The sequence below is a fragment of the Sinocyclocheilus rhinocerous genome, unplaced genomic scaffold (assembly GCF_001515625.1).
Source record: "Sinocyclocheilus rhinocerous isolate Xijiao unplaced genomic scaffold, SAMN03320098_v1.1 scaffold759, whole genome shotgun sequence".
Taxonomy (NCBI): domain Eukaryota; kingdom Metazoa; phylum Chordata; class Actinopteri; order Cypriniformes; family Cyprinidae; genus Sinocyclocheilus; species Sinocyclocheilus rhinocerous.
Genome location: NW_015665010.1, coordinates 55,811 through 65,366, shown reverse-complemented (window position 1 = coordinate 65,366; position 9,556 = coordinate 55,811). Strand labels below are relative to the sequence as shown.

The 9,556-nt window shown below is 46.6% G+C and overlaps 1 protein-coding gene across 1 annotated transcript in view; it reads left to right on the top strand.

Annotated features, from left to right (window-relative positions):
- The first annotated feature begins 261 nt into the window (after positions 1-261).
- Positions 262-9,556, top strand: part of LOC107730909 (brain-specific angiogenesis inhibitor 1-like) — a 24,789-nt gene continuing 15,494 nt past the window's right edge. Inside the window, exons 1-17 of the mRNA XM_016541865.1 lie at positions 262-727; positions 2,837-3,685; positions 4,310-4,459; positions 4,547-4,642; positions 4,726-4,890; positions 4,975-5,139; positions 5,284-5,448; positions 5,565-5,729; positions 5,820-5,921; positions 6,055-6,161; positions 6,260-6,454; positions 6,544-6,612; positions 7,284-7,392; positions 7,507-7,650; positions 7,737-7,812; positions 8,213-8,315; positions 8,484-8,527. Of these exons, the coding sequence (XP_016397351.1) occupies positions 2,974-3,685; positions 4,310-4,459; positions 4,547-4,642; positions 4,726-4,890; positions 4,975-5,139; positions 5,284-5,448; positions 5,565-5,729; positions 5,820-5,921; positions 6,055-6,161; positions 6,260-6,454; positions 6,544-6,612; positions 7,284-7,392; positions 7,507-7,650; positions 7,737-7,812; positions 8,213-8,315; positions 8,484-8,527 (2,567 nt within the window). The 5' untranslated portion in view covers positions 262-727; positions 2,837-2,973. The remainder of the gene's footprint in view (positions 728-2,836; positions 3,686-4,309; positions 4,460-4,546; positions 4,643-4,725; positions 4,891-4,974; positions 5,140-5,283; positions 5,449-5,564; positions 5,730-5,819; positions 5,922-6,054; positions 6,162-6,259; positions 6,455-6,543; positions 6,613-7,283; positions 7,393-7,506; positions 7,651-7,736; positions 7,813-8,212; positions 8,316-8,483; positions 8,528-9,556) is intronic.

Sequence of the window (9,556 nt, the reverse complement as noted above, 5' to 3'; positions counted from 1 at the left end):
ATCATATCGTGTCGTAATGTTGTTGTCGTTTAGACACGTTTGATTGATTGTTGATCGTTTGATGTGTATCAGTCGTATTGATTAGTGTGGGCAATCAGGTGTAATGATGTAACGCTCGCTGTCAGTGAGAGAAAGCGCCGTGAAGTCTCTCTTTCCGGTTCTGCGCTCGTCTGTGCGCACATCGGCGCTCTCCTTCGTCTTTCTGTGTGTCCAGTGCGCGAGCGCACACACACACACACACACACACTCCCCCGCGCGCTGTCTCATTCACCGGTGCGCGCGATCCACGCAGGGTGGAGGGGTTTATAAGGCAGCGCGAGGAGGCCACACGCCACTCCGACTCAAACACTTCAGACCACAAGCAGCAAGACTCCGAAGCCGAGAGTACAAGTACCAACCGCGACAGCAGAAAAAGCAGACCGAGAAAAGCGAGCCTCCGGAGCTCCGCGTTCGTTCTTTACCCGTTATTCGCTCGCTCGCTCTCGCTGGAATACAGAAGCAGCCGAAGCAGCGTTAGAAGAGGTTGGTAGTAAACTCTCTGGAGTTTGGTCAGAGTCGCTTTGTGCCGTTGCGCTTGTGGAAGTGAAGTGCACCGAGACTTGGACATCGTGCCCGGGACGTCTGGACGCGTTGTGACCCGTTCCCGCATCCCAGCATTCCCGCGGAAGACTTTGAGACTGTCGGATGGAGAGCGCTTGTTAGACACGCTAGAGTACCTCAGTAACAGGTAACAGAAGCTGCCGTTTGTTTTAATGCACATGTGATCGAGAATAGTCTTGGTTTGGTCAGTGGTGCTCAACTCTCTGATGATGTGCGCTGCGAGTCTGCATGCATGTATTTATGGATGGTGCTGAAGCTGTGCCGCTGTCCGCGGTGCTGAAACGCTCTTTACATTCGCTGTGCCGCTGTCCGTGACACTCGCTTCTATAAGCTGATGCTGTGTTGCGCTATTTGTCTTGTATTGAGTTTGTGTGTCTGGCTTTAGTGAAAAGAAGTTCGTTTTGCCAGTGTGAGTAAACTCTTGCAAACGTTTTATGTTATTAACAGAAGTTTACTTAATGCTTATGCTTATTTAATCATGATATTCTTCAAATGCTTAGTGAGTATTGACTCAACGCAATAATTTCTACACTTAGTTTAGTTGCTTTCAGTATCTGCACCTTAAGTTGTAACTGCAACGCATTTTATAATAAGTCAGTGTTCATGCTCTTTGCATGTTGTGTGTACTTGAAAAGTTGTTGCGCACTGATGATTTCTCTCCCGTTTCAGGGTTTAGCTGATAATGTCTGCAGCGCGTGCACGAGTCATTTGTTTGCACATAGCGAGAAATGTATTTATTTATTATTTGATCGCATCTCACTGCAAACAGCTTGATTGTTGATTATGTTGCAATGCATGGTTTAACTCATTCTGAATGTAGATAAAGAAACTCATGAAATGTTTTTGCAAAGTATTCGTCCTGCAGGTGTGTGTGTGTGTGTGTGTTTTTTTTAATGAGTGTTGTTTGTCAAAGTGTGTGTGTTTGGTCATGCACACAGTGATAGTGTGTGTGTGTGTGTTGTTGTTCTGACAGCACTAGACACACATTGAGATGTCTCAGCAGCAGATCTGAGCTCACAGATGGCTCCGCGTGTGCTTGGCAGAGCCGAGTGTGTCTCAGACTTTCCCAGGATTAAAAACAAAGTGTCTGTGTTTGTTTAGATCAGATGCAATCTAACATTCATCCCAGGATCAGACCAGCCAGAAGACATCAGGGGTTAATGAGCGTGCTGCCTTCACTTGCACGGATTCACATAAACTCTGTGCATCTGTCTCTCTCTCCGTCTCGGTCTGTCTGTCTCTTTCTCACACACTTCCTGCTGACTCTACTTCAGCTCTTTCGAAAATCAGCTGTTTCCATAACTACAGATGTAATGTGTAATTTCAGCCCCCTATTTGGGGTATAGAAAGAGGTTGAGTGGCAGAGCTGAAGTACTCTCATTTTCTGTAGAGTCGATAGTTCCCGGATCCTCAAACTCAATGGAGTGCAGAAAATCATACATGAGCTTCATTAGTAATGTAACTGAAGACAGCTAACAAAACAGAGCAGCAATTTATCTCATTTTATACAACTGTTGAGCTTTAGTTTTTCAGCCTCACATTATCAGTTCAGAAAGAGGAAAGTGATGATGAAGATGAGGGGTCATTGGTTCCCTGAGAAGGACCTCTCACAGCTGCTCTCTCTCTTTCATCTCGCTCATGAATTAGCGTCTTTGAGCGAAAGAGAGTGATGCGCCAGAAAATGAGGCTATAATAGAGCGAGGGACTGTGCTTGGAAAGAGAGGGGTGCAGCTTATAATGCACAAAGATGCTCCAGACATTTCTCGAGCACCTGTAGCTATGGCAACAGTCAGACTTTGAAAGTTCCACAATCGCTGCATTCTGTCAGGGAGGGGCCATGTGTTCCTGCAGAAATATCCTGCTCTCTCGCTGTGAGAATCTTTCCAGCGCTGAACTTTCGTGGGTGAGAGCTGAGTTTTCGTGGACGTCAGTTTGACGCAATCGGCTCTGCCACGTGTGAAAGCGTGGGCAGGAGAGAACGAGAGAGCGATGCGGAGAGAGATTCCTGTGAAGGGCACTGTAATTATAGTCTGAGTGTAATGGCAGTGTGTGCATTAGCGGCAGCACTCTGACAGGGCTCGTTCAAATGCACACTCATGCTAATGGAGGGTACAGCTCTCGACTACAGATATGATTCAGATGGCAGACCTGTTCCAGTATGATAATTACAATGACTGTTCTACTATGATTGACAAGTGCTAACTCTGAGTGCCTTCTGTTTCTTGTTTTCACACAGATATGGCCCCTACTATCTAGTTAAGAATCAAACCCTCCATCCACATTTATCGTAGTAAAAAGTTCAAACCCCTGCCAGATCAAAGAAGCCCAGTTAACTCCTATCAAAGGGTCCACCCGTCCTCCTGAAGCGAGAACATGGAGTGGTGGTTCGTCTCATTGGCGCTGTGCGCTTGCATGTGCGTGATGTTCGCCCCGGGCATCTCCACTCCCTCCGGGCCAGCATCCGCCACCTGTGCCACCCTGGAGCAAAGCCGCTTCTTCGGTGTGTTCTCCTCTAAGACCGCCCTGTCATCAGCGCCGTGCTCCTGGACCCTGCAGAACCCCGATCCTCGTCGCTACACCGTCTACATGAAGATCACCAAGCCTACCGAATCCTGCACCCCACGACAGATCCGGACCTTCCAGTTCGACTCGTTCCTGGAGACCTCTCGCACATACCTGGGCATGGAGAGCTTCGACGAGGTGGTCCGACTGTGCGACGCTTCCTCCGCGGTGGCCTACCTGGAGTCCAGCAAACAGTTCCTGCAGGTGCGGAAGATGATGCCAAGTCTTGGTATGGAGCCCGGGGAGGAAGACGAAGGGAACAACGAAGGCAGCCAGTTCAACGCTGAGTTTCTAGTCGTGGGGAAGAGGAACCCGAGTATGCCAGCCTGTGAGATGCTGTGTCAGTGGCTAGAAGATTGCCTGGCAACCAGTACCCACGGAAACCCCTGCGGCATCATGATGACCCCCTGCCAGTGTTGGGAACCGCCCAAGAGGAAGACAGCTGGCTGTTACCGGGGCGGAGTCTACACCGAGAAGTGCTCGCCCACCGTTAGAGACAGCAACCGCGACGCCGAGATCATGAGTAAGTGTGTGAGATGCAAGGTTCCAGTAGCAACTTGTTTGGTTGGTAAAGCTCAGGCAAAACTGTATGCTCTCCTGACAGAAAAAAAAACTGTCGATGTGGTTCTGCGGGAGCAGCTGCTCCCCAAGCCTCCGCTAAAGCAATCAATGCCCTGTGCTTGAGGTTGCCATAGCAACCCGCCGGGCTCCAAAAGCACCACATCCAAAGAGCGCCTCGGGTACTAGAGGCTATTCACCCTTTCAAATGCTCGTATCATGTGGTGTCCTGGCATTTGGCCTTCAAAGCTCAGTTTTGCTTAGAAAAGGTTCAGAAGTGTTTGTTTGTCTAAAAGACTTTTCACCCCACTGTTATAGTGGCCGCCTCTTTGATATAAAACCTACATTTATGGCAAAACAATGCCACATCGATTGTCAATAAGTTGACAGGCAAGATTTGACGCCTCTATTGAGCTCCTGAAGTTTGCATGCAGATACCAGAGTTAACCAGCAGATGTCAGCACTGACAGCAGAATTACCATGACTCATTCGCAGCAAATGTCCTCTCCTCCACCTCTTCAGCATTACTCACCCACCATGTGCACTTAACAGAAGTGATGTGAAGCTTATCTGTGTGATGTGTTTGCAGAAGGCTGGAACGGGTGGGGCCGCTGGTCCGAGTGCAGTAACGAGTGTGGCGGCGGAGTCCAGGTGCGCAGCCGCACGTGCCAGCCTGAGGATGGTGTCTGTGAGGGCGTCGTAGAGGAGGGACGGGCCTGCAACCCTCAGCCCTGCATCGGTCAGTTCCATGTCCATAAATGTGCACTGCAGTGATGCAAGAGCATGCTTTCGGATCTTACATGTGGGTTTGTGTTGATTTGTGCAGGTCAAGTCAGACAGAGAAGTCAAGGTCTGCGTTCCATCATCGGCCAGCGGCGTGGTTCTGATGGCACCATAATGGCAAACCAGGCCCCTCATAAAGGTGTGTGTCTCTTTTGGAACATTAGAAAGCAGTCTGGAATAGTGGAGGTGTTGTGCTAAATCAAACTCTTTGTTGTGCTGCAGAAGAGGTCCAGCAGGACACGTGGTCTTCATGGAGCGTGTGTTCCGTGAGTTGTGGTGAAGGCTTGCAATCTCGCTCACGCTCCTGCATGACGTCCACTTACAGCACCCAGTGCACCGGCCCTTTGAGAGAGAATCGACCCTGCAACAACACCGCCGCCTGCCCAGGTACTTCAGATCACACATACAATGCCTACTTTCATTTGTCTGGATCATGGAATGAGGGATTGATTAACGATGCTGTGTTTGCAGTGAACGGAGCGTGGGACGAATGGGCTCCCTGGAGTTTATGCTCGTCCACTTGCGGTCGTGGATACCGTGATCGCGTCCGTACCTGCAAACAGCCTCAGCACGGCGGAGAACCCTGCCGCGGACCTGTCAAACAGACCAAGTTCTGCAACATCGCTGTCTGCCCAGGTCAGTCAACTGACCGCTATTCCAGATCTCAACACCAGATGGCACTGTTCACCATAATAACACAAGCCCTTTTCAAATGCAACAAGGAAGATGACTTTGGAGCTTCAGTAATACTAATTTATTCTGTCTTTCCCCTCTCCGTAGTTGACGGCTACTGGAACGACTGGTCCGCATGGACTCCTTGCTCTGCCTCTTGCTCAAATGGAACGATGCAGAGAACTCGTGAGTGTAATGGCCCCTCGTACGGAGGCTCAGAGTGCAGAGGAGAATGGCAAGAAACCACCAACTGCTTCCTCAGAGATTGCCCAGGTACAGTATTCCTCCCTAAATGTTTTCTAATGCATGAAGTATTTCTCGTGAATGGTCCTTAAATGGCTCTGCAAGTGTTTTTATGAAAGATACTCAAGTGTGTTGTCGCTCTCTAGTGGACGGGAGATGGCTGTTGTGGAGCTCATGGGGCAGTTGCAGCAAGTCCTGCGGTGGAGGCCATCAGCTCAGACAGAGAGTGTGTGAAGGACCTTTCTTTGGTGGAGAGCCATGCAATGGAGATAAATCAGAACTGAGAAACTGCAACGAGAAGCGGTGCCCAGGTGAGAACTCAAACCAGATGTTTTAATCGCAGCAATCTATGCGCCATTTTTGAGGCAGCATCGTTAAGCGCTTTAAAATGTGTCTCGCAGAACCTCACGAGATCTGCGGAGAGGAGAACTACGGCAGTGTAGTGTGGAAGAAAACGCCCGCAGGCGACACGGCTGCCGTGTCTTGCCCTTCTGATGCCACAGGTACTGTTCAGAGATCTCAGTCATACAGCGCTCTAGTTTTTGTGTGTCGAATGTGGGTCACGGCCTTATTTTAGTGAAAGAGACAGTCCCCTCCTCTGGATGGCATTAACCCTGCTCTCCCTGACTCCTGCAGGCCTGATCCTCCGCAGATGCACACTGGACGCCGTGGGTCTGGCCTTCTGGGAGAACCCCACTCACATCAAATGCGTCTCCAAAGAATTCCAGGACATCCAGACCCTGGTAAGCCTGACGGAACACCGTTAACCACATGCATACTAGCACTTCATGTTGACCTAAAGGCCTCAGGACAGCGCTCTCAAGCGTTCTTCTCCTTCCAGATGCGTGATCACGTGATTCGGTCTCAGAGCGGTCAGCTGGTGGACGGTGTGTCTGAGGTGCTGTCTAAAGTGAGGATGGTGTCGACTGACAATATGAAGTACAGCGGCGACCTGCTGGCTGTGATGGAGGTCCTGAGGAACAGCACGGAGATCTTCAGAGGCTCAAAGATGAGCCTGAGCAATGCAGATGTGGAGGTACGCAAAACCCAAGCACATAACGATGATGGGAAAAGTGTATATGATAGAAGCACTGATCTAATAACCTTGATTTGTTTGACCCACAGAATTACGCTCACACCATCAGTAACTTACTGCAGGAGACACACCGAGAGAAATGGGACGAAGCTCAACTGGTGAGTCATCATACCAAAAAAGGGTGAAAGGAGAAATAAGAAGCAGAGAAATCGAGTGCACCCACATGCTAATCTGCGACAGCAGACAACGCCAACACCTCACGCGCCTACACACACACGTCAGAGACAGCGCTAACACACACGAATGAATCAGTCTCCAGACCATTCGGAGAAAGAACTGAGAGATTCTCTAAGTGTGCATGTTATTTTAGTGCTATTCATGTACTATTATAGTATTTATAAATTTTATTTTTATATTTTCTGTTTTTATTTTAATTTTAATTAAAGATTGTTGCAGTAATTTTGTTAGTTAGTAGTAAGTTTTGTTTTAGTGATACTGTCATTTTTTAAATATTTTTATTTAACTTTCGTTTATATCTTATATTGATATTTAAATATATATCTATATAATTCTATGCATATATATTAAATAATTATTAAATTAAATGTTTACTACTACTAATTACTAAAACTAACTACTAATACTTATTTTCAGTTTTAGTAAGTTTAGTACTTCAACTTAAAGTTAGTTTATTTCGGTTAGTTTTTTAAAGTTTAAGTTTTTCATTTAATATTTATATTTTATTTTATTTCAGCTTTATTTTAGTTAATGAAAATGATTTTATAATAGTTTTGGTTAGCAATAACAGTGCTGTTTTGCTCTGCTGCAGATGGGCGCAAACATCAAGGAATTCTTCAGTCTGATCGAGAGCTTCATTGACATGATCGGACGCCAGATGAGAGATTTCCAGGACATCTATGAGATCACAGATAATCTTGGTGAGTGTGAAATGGGTCACGAGTGTGGGACAACAGGTGGAGATATGAGTGCAGCACATGCTGTGTGTGTGTGTGTGTGTGTGTTTGACTGGTGTTTTCTGACCGTTCCTTCAGAGCTCAGCATCCAGAAGCGTCCGCGAACCATGACCTCTGACGTGACCTTTCCCCTGAAGGGCTGGCGTGGGATAATCGATTGGGTGCGCAATTCAGAAGAGAAAGTCACAGTGTCCCGCAGTGCTCTGAGTCTAGACGTGCCAGGTACGCACACACACACACACACACACACACACACACATATTCTGACGTGTGTAGTGAGACTAATGCAGCTCTGAATGTGTGTGTAGATGCTGAGCAGAGCACTGGGTTTGTCACTGGGATCGTTCTCTACAGAAATCTGGCTCCCATCCTGTCCTTCCAGAGGTACAAGAGTTAAAACTCTTTTATTAAAACTCTTTTATAGATTAAAAAAAAAAGGCATTTTCTAGACAAACATCATATGAATTTACTGTTAAAACTCAAAAGTTGTATTTTTGTTAAATAATCAGTTCATTCATATCATTTTAATCAATGTATTATATTTGATTAATATATTAATAAAATATAATATTAATTATTTTATTAACGTATTCAGGATTTTTATTCATTATTTATTTTACTTATGCAATTTTATTGTTGTTATTAAAATGTGTGAACCTTAGAGCAGATAGTGAAGGAAAATCAAAGCAAAGATTAGTGCGGAGTTTCACATGTGACTCTTGACTGATGTGCACCTGATCAATACGAGTGATTCTGATCGATCGATCATCTCTTTCTCCCGCAGCAACAGCACGCTGCTCAACTCGAAGGTCGTCACGGTAACGGTGAAGCCCAACCCTGGCTTCCTGTTGGCACCTGTTGAGATCGACTTCCCACACCTGCACAATGTGAGTCGCCATGGAAACCAGAGTGCGGATGCTGGTTCATCGTTCGTTCTGTTCTGTTCTGAACGTGTGTGTGTGCAGTTAAAGACTATGGAGGAAGTGACATATGACACAGATCAAACTCCCCCTAACCAGACCTCTCACCCCCCGTCTCTCTCTCTCTCTCTGCAGGGCACTGTGAACGAGACCTGCATCGCCTGGGACGAGAGCGAGAGGTGGGTGGAACGCTTGTGATTCTGAGTGTGTGTGTGTGTGTGTGTGTGTTGTCACAGCTCTAAAGGTCACACACTCTCTTCTGCCCTCAGTACAGTGTGTCATCCCACACCTCCCTGACAACCGCTAATCATATGCAAATGAGCCTCCGCCCCCTTATACACATCACTTATGACCTCATGAATATTCACAGCACATTCAAAACCTTCAATGGTTCTTTTCACCATCCCACTACCCACACAAACACTCACACACACTTACTCACTCTCACACACACACACACACACACACACAAACACTCACACACACTTACTCTCTCTCTCTCACACACACACACACACACACACACTTCTGATCAAAGTTGGGAACCTCATTTCCATCTTTAAATCAAAGCATTCAGATCTCTGAACTCCATATATCTATTAGTATAATATTAGAGTTTTACAAATGTTCATTCAAACAATATTCTATTAAAGTCATGTATTTACAGGGAACATTCTCAAAATGCACTGGCAAAGTTATGAACAAACGTTTTTGCTGTAAAATTATTAGAACGCTTGTTAAAAGTTATCTGATCTATAATAATGTTCTCAAAAACGTTTTTCATGGAATGTTTTCTGAAACGTTTTAGTTGGATACAATGTATTTTTGGTAGCACAGCATTGACGAATCAGCATTCAGAACACGGCTATCCGTTTCTCTTTTTTCCGTGTGATTTTCCTCCTGTGACACTGGTGTGATTGTGTGATCAGGGAGTCTTTGTCTCTCACAGGACATGAGCTCAACCACCTGCCATCAGACCCGTGCCAAACACACACACACAGACACACACACACACACACGCACACACAGAGAGACACAGACACACACACACACACAGAGAGAGAGACACAGACACACACACACACACACACACAGAGAGAGAGACACAGACACACACACACACACACACACAGAGAGAGAGACACAGACACACACACACACACACACACAGAGAGAGAGACACAGACACACACACACACACACACACA